This window comes from Bubalus bubalis, chromosome 3 (genome assembly GCF_019923935.1).
Source record: "Bubalus bubalis isolate 160015118507 breed Murrah chromosome 3, NDDB_SH_1, whole genome shotgun sequence".
Taxonomy (NCBI): Eukaryota; Metazoa; Chordata; class Mammalia; order Artiodactyla; family Bovidae; genus Bubalus; species Bubalus bubalis.
The window spans coordinates 127,817,892-127,841,761 of NC_059159.1; the positions used below are offsets into that span (position 1 = coordinate 127,817,892).

Genomic DNA, 23,870 nt, shown 5'->3' on the forward strand with positions numbered 1-23,870 from the left:
ACGTTCTTTCCATTCTTTAATGATTGTATTAGTGATGACCAATCAGGTTAAGTTTTCCCAATTACTATAAAATAATTTCAGTATAATCCTACTTTAAGTGTAAATCTTTGAATTTCTAGTGTTCTGTGTAGTTTTGACTCTGATAGGACTTATAATCCCAAAGTATGAGAACTTTAAAATACCAAGTAAGGTACCCTAGCATTTTTGCTACTTTTTATTTCTCTAAAGATTTTGTATAATTGATATTCTATTCATTTTGGGTTTTGAGCATTTAAAAAAAAACAGCCAAAATAGCAAACCTCAAATATCAAAACAAAACAAACTAAGGATATATCTTCCTGTCTTTTCCTAGGGGAGAATACAGTTCAAATCAATATAGTCATGTGAATAAACTTTAGTAGGCCAATTATCTGAGTGGGAAAAGAAATCCACTGAAGGACTGTATGTGGAAATGGAACTCCATATATGATAATTGGGTAATAAATAATTCATGGAAATTACCTACTGAGATCTGCATGGAGAAACTAGAGTTTAGATATTAAAATTCCCTTGACTTATGTGACATGTATTAGTCTTTCCTATACTCTCCCTAAGAATTTATCTCATTTAGAAGAAATTTATGTAGAAAGACACAAAGAGTTTATAAAATTTCAGGAATATGAATGTAAATGCAAAAATGCTCAGCAAAGTATTAACAAGTCTAATGTAATAATATATAACAATTATTATATGCCATGACCAAGTAAGATTTCTTCCAGGAATTTAAGGTTGGCACAACAGATAAAAATCAATGTAATTCACTATATTAATAGAGCTAAGGACAAAAAACACATGATCGCCTCAATAGACACAGAAAAAGCATTTGAAAAAAATCCAGTATGCTTTCATAGTAAAAATACTGAACAAATTAGGAATGAAAGGAACTTCCTCATGTGTAAAAAAGGCATCTGCAAAACCCACACAGCTATGGTGAAATAATGGAAGTCTTTCCCTAAGATCAGTAATGAGATAAGGATGTCCACTCTTACCATTTTTGTTCAAGACTGTAGTACAAATTTGAATGAGGGCTACTAGGCAAGGAAAAGAGCAAAAAATATCCAGATAAAAAAGGAAGTAAAATTATCTGTATTTGTAAAGGACATGATCTCCATGGAAAAAGCTATTAGAACCAATATGTAGTTTTGGCAAAGATGCAAGATCAACACACAAGAATTTATTGTATTTCTATATACTAGCAATGAATAATACAAGGATAAAATGAATGAAATATAAATTCTATTTACAATAGCATTAAAAGAAGCAAATACTTTGAAATAACTTTAACAAAAGAAGTACAAGATATGTACAATGAAACCCATAAAATATTGTTGGAAGGAATTATGCAAGAGTTACATAAATAGAAATATATCTGTGTTCATGCATTAAAAATTCCGTGTTGCTAAGATGGCACCACCTGACTGCCATCTTAGCAACACGGAATCTTTTAATCCATGAACACAGATAGACCTGCCTCTTGAGAAACCTATATGCAGGTCAGGAAGCAACAGTTAGAACTGGACATGGAACAACAGACTGGTTCCAAATAGGAAAAGGAGTACGTCAGGCTGTATATTGTCACCCTGCTTATTTAACTTATATGCAGAGTACATCATCAGAAATGCTAGGCTGGAAGAAGCACAAGGTGGAATCAAGATTGCCAGGAGAAATATCAATAACCTCAGATATGCAGATGACACCACCCTTATGGCAGAGAGTGAAGAGGAACTAAAGCCTCATAATGAAAGTGAAAGAGGAGAGTGAAAAAGTTGGCTTAAGGCTCAACATTCAGAAAACGAAGATCATGGCATCTGGTCCCATCACTTCATGGCAAATAGATGGGGAAACAGTGGAAACAGTGGCAGATTTTATTTTTGGGGGCTCCAAAATCACTGTAGATGGTGATGGCAGCCACGAAATTAAAAGACACTTACTCCTTGGAAGGAAAGTTATGACCAACTTAGATAGCATATTCAAAAGCAGAGACATTACTTTGCCAACAAAGGTCCATCTAGTCAAGGCTATGGTTTTCCCAGTGGTCATGTATGGATGCGAAAGTTGGACTGTGAAGAAAGCTGAGTATTGAAGAATTGATGCTTTTGAACTGTGGTGTTGGAGAAGACTCTTGAGAGTCCTTTGGACTGTAGGGAGATCCAACCAGTCCATCCTAAAGGAGATCAGTCCTGGGTGTTCATTGGAAGGACTGATGCTAAAGCTGAAACTCCAATACTTTGGCCACCTGATGCAAAGAGTTGACTCATTGGAAAAGACCCTGATGCTGGGAGGGATTGGGGACAGGAGGAGAAGGGGATGGCAGAGGATGAGATGGCATCACTGACTCGATGGACGTGAGTTTGGGTGGACTCCTGGAGTTGGTGATGGACAGGGAGGCCTGGTGTGCCGCAATTCATGGGGTCGCAAAGAGTCAGACAGGACTGAGCGACTGAACTGAACTGAACTGAAGATGGCAGTGCTCCCCAAGTTTACCTACAGATTCCTATCCAAATCCAAATGGCCTTTTCTACAGAAATTGAAAAGTTGATTCCAGAATTCACATAGAAATGAAATGGTTCCAAGTAGCCAAAACAATCTTGAGAGGAAGGATGAAGATGGAGGTCTCATCCTTCATGATTTCAAAACTTAGTACAAGGCCACAGTAATCAAAACTATGTGGTATTGGCTTGAGTGAAAGTGAAAGTCACTCAGTCGTGTCCGACTCTTTGCGGCCCCATAGACTATACAGCCCATGGAATTCCCAGGCCAGAATACTGGAGTGGGTAGCCTTTCCCTTCTCCAGGGGATCTTCCCAACCCAGGGATCGAATCCAGGTCTCCCGCATTATAGGCGGATTCTTTACCAGCTGAGCTAAAAGATACATAATGATTAGCGAACTAGATCAACAGTCAAGAAGTAAAGCTATGTATTAATGATCCACTGACTTTTAACATTGGTGCCAAGGCCATTTAGTAGAGGGAAAAAAAAAAATAGTCTCTTTGACAAATGGTGCTTGTCCAACTGGATATCCCCAAGTTTAAAAAGTGAGGTAGGACCCATACCTAACACCATACACAAAAATTAACTCAAAATGGATGATAGACCTAACTTTGTAGCTAAAAGTATAAAATTCTTAGAACGAAACATAACTGTAAGTCTTTGTAACCTTGGATTAGGCAATGATTTCTTGGAGAAGGTTTTTCAAAAGCCTTGGGTTAGATCAAAGTTTCTCAAAAGCATAAGCAGCAAAGAAAAATATATAAATTGGACCTCATTAAAATTAAAACTTCTGTAATTCAAAGGACACTATTAAGAAAGTAAAAAGACAACCCACAAAATGAGGAAAAATATTTGCCAGTCATGTATCTGATAAGAGACTTTTATAGAGAATATATAAAGAACTATAACTAAACAATAAAAAAATAGGTAAAGTAGTTTAAAAATGACCAAAGGTTCTGGGTAGACAGGTTTTAAAAGAAGACACACAAATGATGAGCAAAAAATGTTTAGAATAACTAGTCATCAACAAAATGCAAGTCAAAACCACAAGATATCATTTCACAACCTTCCCTGTTGGCTCAGCAGTGAAGAATCCACCTGCAATGCAGGAGACACGGGTTCTGTCCCTTGGTTGGGAAGATCCCCTGGAGGAGGGCTGGTAACCCACTCCAGTGTTCTTGCATGGAGAATCCCATGGACAGAGGAGCCTGGTGGGCTACAGTCCATAGCGTCACAAAGAAACAGACAAAACTGAAACGACTAAGCACACACACACCGTTTCACACCTAATAAGATGGCAATGATCATAAAGACAGACAGTAGCAAATGTCATAGAGGATATGGAGAAATTGGAACTCTTGTGCATTGCTGATGAGAATGTAAAAGTGTGCAGCTGCTGGGGAAAAACAGTTTGGCAGTTCCCTAAAATGTTAAACACAGTTACCAAGTGACCCAGGAATCCCACTCACAGGTAAATACCCAAAGAAATTGAAAAATATATATCCACATACAAAAAGTGTACACGAGTCTTCAGAGAAGTGTTATTCATAAGAATTAAAAATTGGAAACAACTCCATTGTCTATCAACTGAGGAACAAACAAAAGTTGTATACAATGGAATGCTAGCCCATAAAAAGTAACTAAGTACTCATACATGGGACCATATGGATGAACCTTGAAAACATTACACTAAATGAAAGAAGATAAACACAAAAGATTACATATTGTATGACTTCTTCTATATGAAATGTCCAGAATAGTTAAATCCATAGAAACAGAAAGCAGTTTAGATTTACCAGGGACTGGGGGCAGGTAGGAGTGAGGAGTGACCACTAATACGTACAGGATTTCTTTGGGGGTGATAGATTCTGCAGTTACATACTGGGAATAGTTTTATAACTGTAAAAAACCCACTGAACTGTACACTTTAAAAGGGTGAAATTTATGAGATGTGAATTGTATCTGAATACTAAAAAATCCATTAGAGATTTATTTCTTTTGCTAATAATGCATTTTCTGCACATGTCCCTGGGAGAGTTGGAACACTGAGTCGTAACTGGACATTTCTTCTATTGTATGAATGAGTTTATTCAAGAATAGGATTTTATGGAAAACAGAGAGGGAAGAACTTGGACCTCTGAATTGGAGTAAGGGTATATCAAGGAGAGGCTACATGAGCCTACTCACAATTTACAGAAGGACTGATGAGCTGAAAGCAGCAAACATGTAGAATTCTGACAATGTTTCTTTGTTATGTGAAAGACTACTCAAATGTTATTACAGGAAGAGTCTTTTTAGTTTACTACAGACTATTCTTCCAATTGGGCTTCCCAGAGTGACTCAGTGGTAAAGAAGCCATCTGCCAAACAGGAGATGAGGGTTCTATCCTTGCGTTGGGAAGATCCCCTGGAGGAGGAAATGATAATCCACTCCAGTATTCTTGCTAGGAAAATCCATGGACAGAGGAGCCTGGTGGGCTGTAGTCCATGGTGTCGCAAAGAGTCAGACACAAGTTAGTGACTAAACAACAATTATTCCAGGAAATACCTTCTGGGAGTGCTTGTTAAAGTGCTCAGAGTTTCAAATCACCCCTGATTTCTTCCCGGGTATTGGCTGCAAGTGCCAGCGATAGTTTGGTGTGGTGGAAGTAGGGTGCAGGGAAGGGAGAATAAGTCACTTCTTGCTGACTCTGAAAATCAGGTCCCTCCAATGATGAATTGTTCAAAAGACAGAGTGAAGATTCTACTTAGCATCATTTTCTAATCATGTCATTTATTTAGCATAAAGGATGTTCACTGTTGTTTCATCAAGTCCAAAATAAATAGCAGGTTGATATTTATATTCAGTTTAGCCAATTCCATTTGCCAAAATGTTTTTTTAACATTTGTTGCATATAGTCATGGTTCACTAGCTTTTTTGCTTGATAGTCTTTTGTTGCATGAATATACCAGTTTGTTTATTCTCATGTTAATGTGAAGCTGAATTACTTCCAGTTTGGGCCTGTTAATCTTCGGTATCAGCTTTATAATTTAGCAGTTACTCCAAAGATTACTCAAACTTGATTTATTACATTCTAATTTGAATGTACACTTCCCAAACTACATAAAAACCTTATTTGTATTCCCATTTTACTTCTTCTTCCACCCTTTTTGCCATTGTTGTCATGTACTTCACTTATGGATATTATTTTTTCCTTAAGATATTATTACTGCTGTTGTTTCAACAGTCAGTATTCACTTAACTACATATTTACACTTTCTGATGCTCTTAATTGCTTCCTGCAATTCTATGGACAACTCACTTTTCCTGATACTCGCTTGCAGATGAGAGCCTTAGGGAATCTTGGAAATACTCTTTTTGCTATTCTACTGTTTACTGCTAGTGCCTTCCAGAAGCACTGTTCATTGTGGGTAGCAGAATTCACACACACCTCAATTCTTTGCTCCTTCCCTTCCTTGTGGACCTTTCATCAACATGCTTGTTCCTCACAAAACCAGAAATCATCTCTTGTGTTAGAATGCATGGCCTTGGCAATATATTTTAAAGGCAACACTAGCAACATCTGAGACAGCTGAGAATGTTTATGTCCTGAATTGTTGGAAATCTGATACTGCTCTCAAGATTTTGTACCATAGACATTTTTTAAGAGAAAAAATAGATTAAATCTGTTTTCATTCAAAGTGATTTAAGGGGGTTTACTCAAAATTACAGTGGAAATGAACTTTATTAACAGCCATTATCACACTCTTTCCTAAACTTTTCTTTGCTTCACATTCACACTCAAACCACTTTCCTGTCCCCTCCTTACCCTACCTTGAAGGTGCACCTGTTTTGCCCTTATTTCTTGTTGATGCCTGTGTTCTCAAGCTAAGGGTTGATCAGACATTTTCATCCTAATATGTAAATTTTTAATATGCATTAAGTTTTGCCTAAGGTTTCCTCCACTTTTTTTTTTCTTTGCACTTAAAGGGAAAATTTTTTAGCCAAAAGGAAGGATCCTTAAGGACGGGATTTCAGGAGTCAGCTAATAGGGAAGACAGATTCACACTGTGTTTCTAAGTACAGTTCTGTTAATTTGAATGCTGACTTTGTGTGGACATAGGGCCGTAAGACTTGTTTCTACTCTCAATTCAACATACTTGTACCCCTAAACCCAGGAACTATAGGGCCAGCCCAGCAGGCAGAAGAGGGCAGGCAAGTGTGAATAAGAGAGCAGAGGTGAGGATTTGCCCCCTGGACTGGAGGAGGACATTGGAGAAGGAAATGGCAACTCACTCCAGTACTCTTGCCTAGAGAATTCCATGGACAGAGGAGCCTGGTGGGCTGTTGTCCATGGGGTCGCACAGAGTCAGACATGACTGAAGTGACTTAGCAGCAGCAGCAGCTGGAGGAGGACATAGCAGAGTCTTGGGTGGTGTGTGAAGCCTGTGGATCCTGGGGAAAGCTTGCCTTTCAGAGAACTCAAGACTTCCATAGGGAAGGTCAACATTGCTCCACATGATGATCCCGGTTCTCTCTGCTCCTTCTGAAGCTGATAAAGGGCTGGATCATTGGGTCATATCTTTCCTACCATGGTGAAGGCAAGGGTGAGAGACCTCTTCTTATGCTTTGTAAGAAGTCAGACAGTCTGCCTACAGGTCTGCTGATGACTACAGGGGCAGAGAAGTGGCCCTGTCCAGAGTGTCAGGACTTGTATCTTGTATAACGTCTCCAACCGTGGAGTTCCAACAAGCCATCCCAATAAATATATAAGTAAATGATGATGCCACCAGTAAGAGAATCTAAAAGTAAGAGTGGGGACGGGGGAAAAAGAAAAAACAACAAATAAAATTTCCACATCAATTTAGAGCTATTGAAGAAGACAGAAAACTAGGATAAAACTTGGCACTCAAGGATATTTTAATAAAATCACACATACAGATACAAACATAAACTCTGGGAGTTAATATGACTTTTCAAAATGTCACTGGATGATCTAAAGAAGAGAATCATCACTGATTTTCCTTAAAAGTGACATGGAGTATCATGCCATAAGCAAAAAGATTAAGAAGCAGAAATTAGGAGGGAAAATAAAAGGGACTTGGAAGTTAGATCTAGAACACTTAGTATGAATAATTGGAGATCCAAAAAGAGAATTAAAAGCAAAGACAAAGATTATGTATTAAAAAATTTCTCTTAACCAAAGGAAAAGCTGAGTTGCAGATTGAGAGGACTTATTGATCCTAATGAGAAAAGACACACATCTGCAGAAGTTCTGCGAAAATCCCTGAATTACAAAACCATGGAGAAAAGTCTTCCAAATGTTTCAGGCAGAAGTTGCTGCAATAAAAATAATAGTATAGGTATCAGCATCTAATTTTTCATTTGCAACAACAGAATAAAAATGATATAATGATATAGCTAAACTGCTAAGAAGAATGATTGAAGCTCAAGCATCTACTATATAATTTATCTGACAAGGTTATAAAAGATATTTTGGATAACAAGGAAAGATTGAGATTAAATATTAATCAAGCATCCCATCTGAAGAATATACTAGAGAATTACTCCAATCAAAAAAAAAAAAAAAAGAATCAAAACCATGACACATAATTAAAGCTACATGATTAATGATAGGCTTTTCAGATACATACAAATCCCCCATACATATTCACATTCTTAAATCCACATACACATATATATATATAAATAAAGTATCTTGAAATATGGGAAAATATAATGCAGTATAATATACTACTGATGTTTCTTTCTTTAGTAATAACACTATCTATAGATATGAACTGAGAAGGCTATGGCACCCCATTCCAGTACTCTTGCCTGGAAAATCCCATGGATGGAGGAGCCTGGTGGGCTGCAGTCCATGGGGTTGCTAAGAGTCGGACACGACTGAGCGACTTCACTTTCACTGTTTCACATTCATGCATTGGAGAAGGAAATGGCAACCCACTCCAGTGTTCTTGCCTGGAGAATCCCAGGGACGGGGGAGCCTGGTGGGCTGCTGTCTATGTCGGACACGACTAAAGTGACTTAGTAGTAGTAGTATATCTATGAAGCCAGGTTATCTTTAAAAAAATAAATTCCACAAAATTGATCTAACTTATTATGATATATGTCTGCCCTGGGTTCCTTCTGTTACCCTTGCCTGGTAGTGCTCAGGTCAAAACTTTGACCAGAAAAGCTAGTGATGTCTAGTTGCTCTTTTTGTCCAACAGCTAAAACTTTTATTTTACCTGTAATTTTTTTTCCAGTATTTTAACCTTGCAAAAGTCCTGGGTTACACAAGCAAAGGTGTCTTCCTTTAAGAAACAGATACTGTCTGAATGCAAAATTTAAAAAATAAAGTCATCTTTCAAGTACTGTTTTAATTGATAATCCTTTAGTGGGGTTGTTTCAAGCTCATTTTACTTCAGTGTACTTAGGAATCTACCTAAAATTCCACATGCATAAAGCTATTTGATATTTCATATAATCAAGTTGGCCAATATAGCTATGTGTGTCAGAGAGATGTTTATGATGATTCAGTTCAGTTCAGTCACTCAGTCGTGTCCGACTCTTTGCGACCCCATGAACCGCAGCACGCCAGGCCTCCCTGTCCATCACCAACTCCCGGAATTCACTCAGACTCACGTCCATCGAGTCAGTGATGCCATCTAACAATGCAAATGCATGACCCTTGAGTTTAGGTCTTTTTAGAGGTCTTTTCCATAGCAAACATTATTTTTGCAACTCTAAACTCATAAACAAAATTTTGTAAGCCCAAATAGTTCCCTGTGAGTTTACTGAAAATCTCAAAGTTAGACCATTTTTCTTGAAGGTACAGCTCTTTGTCAAGCCAGGAGAAATAAAGATACAAAATTTATCTCATTATGAAATGAAGTTTAATAGGAGAAAAAGTAACAACCTGTAATAAGATTCAAGAAATCCACCCCATGAGTTTGTAGGGGAGACAATGCTTGACCTCTTTTCTCTTAAGATCTATGACTGGGCCTGAGAATTATATTTACTTAAGATATATTAACAGGAGAAAAACATAAAGATTTGTAAATGTACATGTGGCCCCCATAGGAAACTGAAGACCCAAAAAGCAGGTAGGCCCAAGTATTTATATACTAATTTGAACAAAGAGTGGTGATTGTGAAAAAGTAAGTAAAATGCATGAGGAGAGTGAAGGAAGGTATTGTTTTAACAATCTGTTAACAATGTTTGTAGGTACAGATTTCTCTGGGCTGGACTGCTTATCTCTGGTCATAAGAATGCATTATCCCTCCTGGTACAGAGAGGGCAGCTTTTCCATGGGAATTTTATCTGCTGCTTTCAAGAAGAAAAATGGACATCAGTGGCCTTCTACCTGCTGTTTTCAAGTAAATAACCCTTATGCCAAAGTGGCATATTTGGGAGTGGCATATTTTTTCACCCTTCAAAAGAAGCTTCAGAGTATGTTGGTTACCTTTAATGACAATAAGGACGTGTTTAGTTACCATGACATTTAGTAAAACTCAGTGGCATAAGATGTCAGCCAACTATGGACATGCATCCTTAGCTGAAGTCAGTGCAAGTCATCTTTTATTACAAGGTGGTGGTGGTGGTGGTGGTGTTCAGTTGCTCAGTTGTGTCTGACTCTTTGTGACCCTGTGGACTGCAACACACCAGGATTCTCTGTCCTTCACCATCTCCTGGAGTTTGCTCAAACTCAGGTCTGTTGAGTCAGTGATGCCATCCAACAATCTCATCCTCTGTTATCCCCTTCTTCTGCCTTCGGTCTTTCCCAGAATCACAAGGAGGGACCTCTGAATTTCTCAGACCACACCTTGAGAGGGCCACATTTTAAAAATTTCAACAGCCAGACTGTCCACAGGAGGGTGGTAATAGGACTAAATTTATTCTTTGATTATAAAATATATATTGCATATGTCCTATGTAACAGACACTAAGCTAAGTGCAGGGGAAGACAAGAATAAAACACACTGTCCACCAGGAGCTTCCACATGTTGCATGAGAGACATGGATGAGCTAAGGACAGTGACCTTCTGTAACTGATGCACCAGATAAAGCTAGCTGACAAAGCTTGCTGGCAACGAGGTTATATTCCTGGCTTCAGAATTCAAATGCTCCTATTCAAAAGTTCTCTCCATCTGCTTACTAGTGGTATAGCATGAAGCAAGGCATCAAATCCTGCTCTAAATGCTCACTTTATTTTTATGATAACAATAGCCCTTTATTTGTCAGTGTCTAGCATGTATGTACTGGATGATACATGTCCCATAAAAGCTATTTATTATTATTTATATTCATCAGGAAATAGAGACAAAAGAGCAGTGCTCCTCAAAAACTCAAACTCAACAGAAATAAAGGTTGTCCTCTTGAGAGTTTATCCAAAACATCATGATAGATTGGATCAGAGCTCAGATTCTCAGGATGAACTTAAAGGCTGACTATTATGCCAGCCCCCTGGAGGAGGGCATGACAACCACTCCAGTATTCTTGCCTGGAGAATCCCATGGACAGAGGAGGCTAGTGAGCTACAGTCCACGGGGTCACAAAGAGTAGGACCTTTGTCACAAAGAGTAGAACCTAAGTCATGACTGAAGTGATTTAGCATGCATGCATTATGCCAGCTAAAAAACTTACAGAATATATACACATAATCTATGGCATGTACATGCATTCATTAAAGAAGAAAGAAGAATATAATGATCCCACTTACTTGTCCCTTAGTTCAGTTCAGTTCAGTTGCTCAGTCCTGTCCGACTCTTTGCGACCCCATGAATCGCAGCACGCCAGGCCTCCCTGTCCATCACCAACTCCCGGAGTCCACCCAAACTCACGTCTATTGAGTCTGTGATGCCATCCAGCCACCTCATCCTCTGTCGTCCCCTTCTCCTCCTGCCCCCAATCCCTCCCAGCATCAGGGTCTTTTCCAATGAGTCAACTCTTCGCATGAGGTGGCCAAAGTATTGGAGTTTCAGCCTCAGCATCAGTCCTTCCAATGAACACCCAGGACTGATCTCCTTTAGGATGGACTGGTTGGATCTCCTTGCAGTCCAAGGGACTCTCAAGAGTCTCCTCCAGCACCACAGTTTAAAAGCATCAATTCTTCGGCTCTCGGCTTTCTTTACAGTCCAACTCTCACATCCATACATGACCACTGGAAAAACCATAGCCTTGACTAGACGGACCTTTGTTGGCAAAGTTATGTCTCTGTTTTTGAATATGCTATCTAGGTTGGTCATAACTTTCCTTCCAAGGAGTGTCTTTTAATTTCATAGCTGCAATAACCATTTGCAGTGATTTTGGAGCCCCCAAAAATAAAGTCTGCCACTGTTTCCACTGTATCCCCATCTATTTCCCATGAAGTGATAGGACCAGATGCCATGATCTTCGTTTTCTGAATGTTGAGCCTTAAGCCAATTTTTTCACTCTCCTCTTTCACTTTCATCAAGAGGCTTTTTAGTTCCTCTTCACTTTCTGCCATAAGGGTGGTGTCATCTGCATATCTGAGGTTATTGGTATTTCTCCTGGCAATCTTGATTCCAGCTTGTGCTTTTTCCAGCCCAGCATTTCTGATGATGTACTCTGCATATAAGTTAAGTAAGCAGGGTGACAATATACAGCCTTGACATACTCCTTTTCCTATTTGGAACCAGTGTTAATTTAACTTCAAATAGGAATAAAAGTACTCAGGGTGGTTTGAGCATTAAGAAATAACCTCTATAAATCACTTAACACAATGTCCAGACTATGGGAGTCATTTGGTAAATTCTTGGTAACTGATTGTTTGAAAAAGAAGAGACTCTGGGCCTTTCTATATATGATGAAGCAGGAAGGAGTTTGACAGCAGATGCCAAAGTTGCCTCATACTGACGTGGTTTCCTCTGTGGGTGACGCAGACTCTTCCTTCCCTGACTGACACATTTAAACTTGAAGTCTACAACTAAGGGGCCTTGGGTCAGACTTCGTGCCCACTGAGCAAGTGCACTGCGGGATGCAGGCATCACTGAAACGAAGGAATTGATGCTCTGCTCTCCTGTGTCAATCGCGGCTCTTCTTTCGGTCATAATAACCAACCTCTGTCAGTTTGGGGTGAGAACGGGGATCAGGATAGGGTTGGTGAGGGCAAGTCTTTATTTATAGAGTAGGGACAGAGATCACCCTTGTGAAGAGGGGAAAAGAAAGTGGGGTGCGGAGTTCCCAGGACAGCAGTTGTGGGTAAGGAGATGCCCTCACTGTGAGCCTCAGAACAGTCAGCAAGACTAAAATATTAATTAGGAGGTAACTTCAGAAGGAGTTCCCAGAACTCTGCTGCTGCTGCTGCTGCTGCTAAGTCGCTTCAGTTGTGTCCAACTCTGTGCGACCCCATAGAGAGCAGCCCACCAGGCTCCCCCGTCCCTGGGATTCTCCAGGCAAGAACACTGGAGTGGGTTGCCATTTCCTTCTCCAATGCATGAAAATGAAAAGTGAAAGTGAAGTCACTCAGTCGTGTCTGACTCTTAGCGACCCCATGGACTGCAGCCCACCAGGCTCCTCCATCCATGGGATTTTCCAGGCAAGAGTACTGGAGTGGGATGCCATTCCCAGAACTCTGCCGTTCCCCAACTCATGAGACCTAGGTCACTAACCGTCTAGAATACTGGTCACAAATCCTGTTCAAAATATTTTGAAAACTGCATTGGTGGCGGAGGATTTCATTAGCCCGTTAACAGTGACTGCATTCAAGGAAGCTTTAATTTTTTCCCACAGGGAGTGAACAACCAACCGCAGGGTATCAACCAAGGCCTCTCTGCCACGGGCTGTGGATCTTCTTCTAAGGAAGAAAGGAGGAAGGGCTTGGAGGGAGGCTCAGTTCATCACTGCTGCTCAGAGGCGGGCTAGTCTGGCGTCCCTGCCAGATGCCCAAGAGCCCTAACGGTGTGTCCTGCTTCTTTGTCCGCAGAGCCCCTCGGCGCGGACCCGGACACGCTGCGGGCAGGCGCGCGCGGCTTCACGGGCTGCCTTTCTGCGGTACGCTTCGGGCCTGCAGTCCCTCTGAAGGCGGCGCTGCTCTCTGGCGGCCATTCTCAGGTCACCGTCCGGGGACACGTGGCCACCGCGTCCCGCTGCGCGGATGGGGCGGGGCCCGGAGCCCCAGCGGGGGAGGCGACCCGCCCTCTCGCAGGCGGTGCAGGTGTGTGGCTCGCTCCCTCCGGTCTTCCACTCCATCTCCATCCCCGTACAACTGCACTCGTTTCACATGCCAGCAAGATTATGCTCAGAATCTCCATGCCAGAGGTTTCCCAAAGTCCTCAATTCATCTTCTCACTTCTCTGGTCTTTCCATTCTTGGTTCCTCGTTTCAAATTCGTTCCTGTCACTGCATTATCTGCTCCTCTTTCAAATGTGTGTGGATTTCTCAAAATTCCTCCTTTCCACTCTCTGTCATTCTCCCTTTTTCTACTGTAGGTCGTTCTGGACCAACGGATGAGGGACGGCCCTTAGTTAATGCGGACAGAAGTGACTCCGCGGTCATCGGAGGTAATGGGGCCGCAAATGACCTCTTCCTTGGTTCTGCTGTCACTGTTAGCAAAGTCCAAAAAATATCTGAGAATCCGTGATGACTGTGAGGTCAATGGCAGACCACGTACATTTGCTAATGTTCTTGATGTAACTGTACCGAACTCAACTCCTTCGAAAAAGCTTTGTAGAAGGAACTAATGGCTCCTCTTTTTTAAAGGATGGTTGCCAAACTATAATAAGAAGAGATTTTCCACTCGAAAATAGTCATTAGTTTCTCTCAGAATGTATGCATATTTAAGACATATTTACTTTTACTTCTTTGATTTAAAATAGCCAGAGGTCAGCCCCTTAGCCCAGAACACTTAAAAATAAGATTAAAAATAAAACATAAAGCAACATTGACATATATACACTACCATGTGTAAAACAGCAAGTGGAAGGCTGCTGATTCACCTTGTTGTATAATAGAAACTAACACAACATTGCAAAACAATTATTCTCTAAATTTAAAAAGAAAATAAATTTTATTTAAAATAAAAAATGCAACATTTATTGGGAGAAGCACCTAAATTATACAAATTGTCATTTACCTAAACATAAAGATGTAAAACTGTATCTAGCATCAAGCTTATCTTTGGACAGAGAGATAGGTAGCTATCTATCTAGATAGATAGATATAGATATCCATTAAATAAATCACTCATATATATATAGATATATATATGAAGAAGTAAAAGTAATTGCATTTTAAATATCTTCTGTTATATCCCCTGAAACAAAACTTATCCAGGTAGGACTCAAACATTAATATACAATTCTCCCTCCATATCATTCAAAGAACATTTTAATTTGTTTAATTAGATTATGGAAATGTAAGTCAGTTGCAAACTCTGCTTGGTGAGTAGAAGTAAACTACTCTCCATTCTTTGCTACCTCAAAGTGAGGTAATTACTTCTAGAGCTGGGTGATTGGACTGGGTTAGGCCAGCTACATACCTGCTCAGATTGGATCTGCCTGCATTTATTAAGATACCAGGTTTCTCCAGACAACCAGTGAAATATTCAGACATTTTAAAGTGCTGATGAAATCTATGTAAGAATGTCATTATTTCCATTTCTGTATCAATTACTTTTATTTTTGTAATGAGTGAGGAATATGACCTTCATCTTGTAACTCCAAAAACAAAAACTATAAATATTATTTATAATGCATATCCAAAAGGAATAACTTTCTTGTTAAAATTTAAATTAAGTCTTAATCCTAAATCATTCTGATTTATTTTTAATGACAAAACTTCACTATAATGTCAAAGTTAAGTGAAAATAAATCAACTTAAATGTGATTAATATTTACAAAGTAGGAACCAAAGTTCAAAATTTTGCAGATTATAATAGTTGGTGCCCTTTTATTAGAGAGAACAAAGATAAACGTCAAATTGATGATAGAACAAAGATGTGGTCCTTAGAGTTTTATTGCCTGCGTGTGTGTGTGTGCTCAGTCATTCAGTCATGTCTGACTTGTTGGGACCTCATGAACTGTAGCTGGCCAGGGTCTTCTGTCTATGGGATTTCCCTGGCAAGAATACTGGAGTGGGTTGCCATTCTCAGGAATTGAATCCATGTCTTCTGCGTCTCCAGCATTGGCAGGCAGATTCTTTGCCACTGAATAGAGTTGTATTGCTTTTGCTAAACATCATTAGCAAGATGTACAAAGTAAATTACTCTAGTGTCACTCCCCTGAGAAATCCTTTTTGGCTCCTGATACATGGGAGTGAAGCACAGAAGGTCTTAGGGACAGAAGGGTTCAGTTTACTGGACCCTACAATGTACTTGAACCTGCCTTCCATCTGTATGGCAGCTGGTGGCTGTGTGGTTTGTCAGTTACTGAGTACCTAGACCTCCAGTGTATTGTTCCTGAAAGAACTATCAGACTTTTAAAAAATTGTTCATAGACTTCACCTCTGTATGAAATATTTGATCTGTTTAAAGGATTATCCCAATGGGTGAATTTCTTCATATTCTGCATTTTGCATTTTTATTTTCTACCCTGTAAACAAAGGAAGCACTAAGAAAGGAGTATTAACCTAATCAATATTCAAACCTGGTAAACCAGAGATCACAGAGGATTTCTTGCCAAGCGATCTATGCTGTGGATGGGCAGATGGATGGATAGAGAAAGATACAGACGTGTAGACAGAGACACAGACACAGGCACGAGCACTTGTCAAAAACACATTTACACTGGAGTTGCTGATAGGAAGGTTATGGAAGCCATCAGATGCATTCTTCAAATTATCTCAATCTCTTCAGCTAGAGGGTGGAGATGGAAGTTATTCTAGGATCCCACCAAACCTCACAAAACAAAAACAAGGTAGAGTTAGAGGTGATCAATCACATACAGAAAATCCTGGATGTATAGTGGGTCAGTGTAATGGTGACAATCATCATATAATCAAGTGGTTTGATCACTGTTACTGAGTTAGTGGTCCCTGACGCTAAAATTGGACATGATATAGCTCTTAGAACAAAGCTCTATGACTATACATAAAAATAATTAAAGTAACTCTGTTATTGGTTCTCACATGAGATGGAAAATATATTGAAAGCAATGAATATTCTACTTATGAATAAATATTTAAGAATATTCATAGAGTAATAAATATGCTACCTCTTCTCAGCTAAGGAGTCTGAGTTCCTGATAGCATGTGCTCAGGAATCTTTGTGACCAATTGCATCCAACCAAGCTTCAAGTTTGTTGGGCTCCATCACACTTGCTTAAGTCTGTCCTAGAGTATAATAAAGAAACTTCATTTTGCAATACAAATTTTGATTTACATAGCTAAACACTAACATGTATTTCCTTACATTTATTAATTGGAAATACTAATTAATGGCTGTGCCAATCATCTTAAAACTATATTGACTAGTTAATTTCCTTTTTGCCTGTTTCAGAATGGATTGGATATTTATTCTTCACTAATGTGATATAACTTGACTTAACATCCCTATGGCTTAGCTTGATGGTGCATTAAAATAATCCATGAAACTTTCAAAATAATACTGATACCCCAGCCTCCCACCCAAAATTCTGTTATCGTCTACTATGTAGCCAAGGTTGAGAACAACTGGCAAAGTTAATGTCTTCAATACTTAAAACATTTCCAACATGAGAAATGTTTTACTTTCCATATAACTGAATGTTATTAATATTTCTACAGATTTTTATAATATAGTATATTAGTTATCAATTGCTGCATGACAAATCACCTATTTAGCAACTTAACACAACCCTTGTGTGTTATTCCTCAGTTTATATGGGTCAGGAGTTTGGACACATTTCAACTAGGTCCTCTGCTTAGGGTCTCACAATCCTGAAATGAATGTGTGTCATTTGGGATCTTGGGCTGGGGTCACATTTGACGTTTCCACTGGGGATGGAGCCTTTTTCACTTGCATAGATTGTTGGCTGCATTCAGTGTCTTGCAGCTGTAGCACTGAGAGCTTCTGAATTTTCACTGGTTCATAGACAAGTGTTCCTTGTCATGTGGTGGTTTCCCAGCATGGCTCTTGCCAGCTCATAACCAGCAGGAAGAAGGAGACTCCAAGAGTACAGGTGCTACAGTCTTATGTAACGTAATCATGTAATCATGTACAAATAATCAGGTACAGACCGTCAACTTTGTCATATTGTACTAGTTAGAAGCAAGTCACAAGGGGATCACACAAGAGTGTAGACCCCCAGAGGCAACAATCACTTAAGACTCTCTTGGTCTCATAGACATAGATGAAATATACACCACATTATTGTAGTTCAACTGTATATCAGCATAACAGTTTAATCAAATTTTCATTAAAACACATAGAAATTTGGCCACTTGATGCAAAAAGCTGACTCATTGGAAGAGACTCTGATGCTAGGAAAGATTGAGGTGAAAAGAAAAATGCGGCAGCAGAGGATGAGACTGTTAGATAGCATCATTAACTCAATGGACATAAATTTGAGCTCCCTGGTGACTCAGATGGTAAAGAAGCTGCCTGCAATGCAGGAGACCTGGGTTAGATCCCTGGGTTGGGAAGATCCCCTGGAGGAGGGTATGGCAACCCACTCCAGTATTCTTGCCTGGAGAATCTCCATGAACAGAGGAGCCTGGCAGGCTATACAGTCCATAGGGTCTCAAAAGAGTCGGACACAACTTGGTAACTAAGCACACTAGGAGATAGATAAGCCCACTAGAAGGATAGAGGAACCTGGCACACTGCAGTCCATGCTCTCACAAAGTATCGGTCACAACTTAGCAATTGCAAAACAACAACAACAAAGCATTTAATCGCTCTATAATAGGGCTACACAGTCTATACCTTTTAAAAATAAAAACCTGCTTACTCAGTTAGCCATGCAGGCATGACCTAAGAGGCCTATGGTGTTTCTGCACTTTAGTGTGAAGGCATTAACTGGAATCCAATCAGATATGTCTTTGGAATTAAGGCATAAAATCTCTGTGTCTGAAGTTTGCATGGACTTAGAAGTAACCTTAATGTTATAATATTACTTGGTTTCAAATTTTCTGATGATAAATGGTGCTAGGGTAGATTCTAGTTAAGCTGACATTTACGGTTTATAATCTGACTTTGTATTTTCCCTTCTCTCTAGGTGTGATAGCGGTTGTGATCTTTATTTTGCTCTGCATCACTGCCATTGCTATACGCATTTATCAGCAGAGATGGCTATACCAAAAAAACGAAACAAATATTCCAAAAACTGGAGACAATGCTGAAACTGCTCTGAAAAGTGAGATCAACATGCAATGTACAGTCAATGAAAGCCAGAAAGAGTATTTCTTCTGATCTGCTATTGTGATTTGCTGATTACTAAGATGATGTGACTTTCTTGCTAAGCCAGGGGCTCCCAGTGGATGAAACCCACCTGTTGTCCTTCTGGGACAGGCAGTGGTGGTCCAGTGCCATCAGCTTGCTCACAAACAGTCCCTGGAGGCTCTGCTCAGTGCTCCTTCCTGATCCATTTATGTAACAGTGACTTTGGTGTGCTCATTAATCACTGATTGGCAGTTTCTGACTGTTCTGACTTGATCTTCTAAAAGGCAAATGTATTTTACATAATTACTTCGGGTTTTAAGTGAGAAGAAGGATTCAAGCTGTGGCCATAGTCTCTTAAAAATACAACATGGAAGTTTATCAACATTGGACTCTAATGTTTTGTGTTACATGGAAACCTACAGTAAGCTTCCTTTATCAATCACTTGCTGACATTTTTAAACCAGGAAGTGCTTCTCAGATGGCCTTCAGCTGCATTTCCATATTCCTGTGAACCAGAGCCCATTGGCCAAACACCTGAGAAAACATTTTTTGGCTGATTGTTTTTCCTTTTGTGTCTTTTAAATCAATTTTGATATATTTTAACAATGAAATAAGTGTTGAATATCAGCTATGAAATTCTACTATTAAGTTCAGATGTGAAATAGAGAATTCATGGGTAGAAAAATGTGTAAAGGATTTTAATATGTGCTAATTTGCTTATTTTCTTTGTGATTTGTCATTATATTCTTTGTAAATTGTAATAAGGATCACCTAGTAATCTCACAGAAATGTTTATTTTCTAACTAAATTTGTGCCCATGTATAAATTCCATATTTAACACTGGAAATGTATCCATCCACACCTGAATGAAATATAATCCTAATTTTGTTTTCTTTATGCATGGGATGGTTAGGTCACTTTTCTTTGCAGTTCTGTGATTTTTTTTCTGGAGGTTATAACAACTCTTTGCTTTTCCTGTGACTGTATGTTCATTTATTAGGGAATAAGTCACATTTTAAACTAAATCTCTCCATTTCCCTTTCTAAATTTTGAGCTTATCTAGGCAAAACATTGAGTTACCTTCTCACCTACCTACTATTTGGAATATTAGTGGAAGAATGCTTATGCTAAGGGAAAATGCAAGCTATACGATCTGAACTAACTGTCATTTCAGGAAAAATTCTAGGATCTTGAGATCTATTTCCAATAGAGCACCCCAAATAGGCTAGTTCATTTTAAGTAGGGCATATTTGAACATTAGGAGAGCAAAAAATCATATTAACTATAAGAATTTATCCAGTAACTACTTTTGTGGCAGTGGTCATTAGATACTCACATGACGTCACCGTTTGTATTGAAAAGCCAGTTATAATAAAAATGCACTGCCCTCTCCATATCCCACCTGCCATGTGCCTGCTAGGTACTAACTTTGACCACAGAAAGATCACTTGGAATTAGATGCGTTTTACCTTGCTATTACCTTTTGTGTGTATACCTACTTTTCTGTGTTCTTTTTAATGAATGGGAAAAGATATCCTCTATATTGTTTTTTCTCAAACATTTTTTCTTATATTTTCTTATATTAATTTTCTATAAGGTAAAAAAAGCTACTACACATTTAACACAATACACATTTATTATCGTATAGTTTCTGTGAGTCAGGAGCTAGGCATGAGTTTACTGAGACTTTTGCAAGGTTGCAGTCAAGTGTCTGTCAGGGCTGTGTTCACATACGGAAAGTCAGTCAGGAAGGGATCTGCCTCCTTGCTCCCACGATTATTGACAGCACTTCATTCCTTACTGCTGGAGGACTTATGAAAGCTTGCTTCTTCAAGGCTAGTGGAGGAGAGACTCTAGAGCAAGTACGCTAGCAAGAGGGAGTCTTATTTAAGGTAAATATGATCATAGGAATGACATCTCCCAATTTGCCATAGTCTGTTGGTTAGAAGGGTTTCCCTGGTAGCTCAACTGGTAAAGAATCTGCCTGCAATGCCAGAGATCCAGGTTCTATTCCTGGATTGGGAAGATAACCTGGAGAAGGGATAGGCTGCCCACCAGGGCTTCCCTGGTGACTTAGATGGTAAAGAATCTGCCTGCAATGCGGAAACCTGGGTTCAATCCCTGGGTTGGGAAGACCTCCTGGAGGAGGGCATGGCAACCCACTCCAGTATTCTTGCCTAGAAAATCCCCAAGGACAGAGAAGCCTGGTGGGTTACAGTCCATGGGGTCACAAACAGTTGGACATGACTGAGCGACTAAGCACACACATTGGTTAGAACAAGTCACGAGTCCCACACATACTAAGGGGAAGGATTATATCAAGACTTAACAAGCTGAGATCATGGAGACCACTTTAAAGTCTATTTGCCATAATACTGTATCTATACTGATGTTTATTTAAATGATGAAAGAAGTTTAGGATCTCAATATAGCAATATATAAAGGACTACTTTGGTAAATGGCGTGTGTAGACTTTTCCCAAAGGTCTGTGTAGTTTGGGGAAGGATTCAACATAAAAATTATAGGGTCCATTAAACACATAGCTGAGTATAAACATCATTAAATTACTGCAACTTTAACAAGTGATCACCTTATGTTCCAAAAGAATGCATCACTTTGGTACCTGAAATTTTACAGATTTCTAGATAGTGAAATCCACTGCACTCTGATCTCTTTTCTAAAGGGCAAACTTTAAAATATTTTTACTGAATTTCGGTGATGCACCATCCACATTCCCTGACTGATTTGTAAACTTTTCCTGCTTACTTGTTAATTAAAAAAAAAAACAAAAACACTTTTGAATTAAATTAGAAAAATATTTTTAAGAGTTGAATGAAATTTGAATTATGAAATTATATTGTTTCTCCCCTAAAATATTAAAAAATGTGTGAATGTATGCATTCTGTACTGGTGTGTATTTTCCTTTATCTCTACTTATTCTCTATATAGGGAATACTGTGATCTGTTAATATTATTTATGATGGTATTTAACTTGTCATATGAAAAGTGAAACACAAAGTAGTTGATACTTACTGACTGCTACAAATCGGGGCTTTTCCAGGTGGTGCTAGTGGTAAAGAGCCCACCTGCCAATGCAGGAGACTTAAGAGGTGCGGGTTCGATCCCTGGGCTAGGAAGATGCCCTGGATGAGGGCATGGCAATCCATTCTAGTATTCTTGCCCAGGGCCATGGACAGAGGAGCCTGGTGGGCTAAAGTCCCTAGTGTCACAAAGAGTCAGACACAAGTGAATCGACTTAGTACTCATGCACAAATTAAAATACCTATAAATGCAGATATTTCAAACTTTGCCAGAGAACTACAATTTAACAGTCAGTAAGTTATTTGTTGAATGTTTGTACTCAAAACTGGTTAAATGTGATTTTCCCCAAACTGTTGGTTTCTAGAGCACTAATTACAGATGTCAGTTGCAGACAGTTCAAAGATAATAAGTCCTCAAGTTTTATTTTCAAATAGAAAGGGAAAATAGCATATAACTAACACTCATTATTAAAACTAGAACTTAGGAATTCTTGTTTACCTCATTATGAAGTAAAACCCTCCCCCCCATTACCTCCTCAGTATTATTTAGTAACTTTGACAAATATATTGGGACATTTATACGATAGAAGCACTTTCCATCTAATATATATTAAATCCAACTATGCAGTTGGATTATCAAACCATGCTTTAAACAAAGAGGATGAAATGGACATATGTTAAATAAAAACATATATAGTGGGTTACTTAATCTACTGTTTTGCAATCTATGTACAACAATGTTTGAGTCCCTCCATGCCTTGAATAGATCCTGGCTGTCTTTTTCCCTTTTTAAGTGTGGCTTATGGTAAATGGCAACATGGAGGAAAGAATAAAAAAGAAAGTGATAGACATGAAATGCCCTACACATGAAGTGGAAGGGGACTTGGATTTGGTGTTTATGTGTACCGACAGCCAAATGGGAACCCATGGGCATGTTTACAGGTTGAAGGAGATTGATAGATTTTATGCACATTGAAAATAACTTACTACTTCAGTTGAACAAAAATATTATTAATGGGATAGATCTATGGACTACCTAAACATACATGCAATTACTACCACTTTTCGAGAGAATGAAAGTATTCATAAACACTGGTTTAGCAAATTTAAATTCAGAGAAAGAATTGAGGTTTTATAAGAAAAAATTCTTATTCTCAGAATTAGAGAGATTGTCTATTGACAGGAGAATCATCAAATATCCTTCCATCTGATCCTTAGCTCGAGTCTAAGTTGCTTCTTCCAAAGTAACATCATTAATTTGTAGTTAAGTCTGGTTATCTGAGCCTTGCTTTGCTATACAAGTTTTAATGGGTGCAGCTTCTGCTAGTTTTTGCTGCAAATTTCATCAGAACATCAGCCTTTAGTATGTGCTATAATTCAAGTACAAGTATGGGTTTTGTTTTAGGATGATAGGTATGTGTGACTGAGGTGTATGGCAGGATTTATCATACATAGATCACATTGCTGGGAAAATAAGCTGAATTGCTACTTACTATGAAACTTCTGTTTCAAAATTACTAGTAATGCAATACATTCGCCAACCTTTGATTATGACTGAAAAATGATGCATATTCCATTTATTTTATCATTATTTGTGTTGTGTACTGTGCTGTGCTTAGTTGCTCAGTCGTGCCTGACTCTTTCTTACCCCATGGACTGTAGCCTGCCAGGTTCCTCTGTCCATGAGATTCTCCAGGCAAGAACATTGGAGTGGGTTGCCATGCCCTCTTCCAGGGGTCTTTCCTGACCCAGTGTTAAGTATTACCAAATAGAAGTTTGTGTGTCCAATGCCCAGTAAGACCAACAAACCAAAGTTCTGGAGCAGAGAGAGGTTTATTGCAAGGTCATGCAAGGAGATGGGTGGCTCATTCCCACACCCCATCCCAACCCCATCCCCCCAAAAAAACCCAGATCCCTGAAGGGTTTCAGAAAAGCATTTTTAAAGGCAAGTTGAAGGAGGGGCATGGTTAGTTATTGCAAACTGCTTGGTGTCATAA

At 39.0% G+C, this 23,870-nt stretch overlaps 1 protein-coding gene across 2 annotated transcripts in view; it reads left to right on the forward strand.

The window, feature by feature from the left end:
• LOC102404051 (contactin-associated protein-like 3) overlaps positions 1–20,894 on the forward strand; it is a 237,881-nt gene extending 216,987 nt beyond the window's left edge. Inside the window, exons 22-24 of one of the 2 annotated variants that reach the window (XM_006069491.4) lie at positions 13,460–13,690; positions 13,965–14,036; positions 18,669–20,894. In XM_006069491.4, the coding sequence (XP_006069553.3) occupies positions 13,460–13,690; positions 13,965–14,036; positions 18,669–18,862 (497 nt within the window). In that variant the 3' untranslated portion in view covers positions 18,863–20,894. The remainder of the gene's footprint in view (positions 1–13,459; positions 13,691–13,964; positions 14,037–18,668) is intronic. The other variant, XM_006069492.4, reaches the window with a different exon arrangement.
• Positions 20,895–23,870: the final 2,976 nt, after the last annotated feature.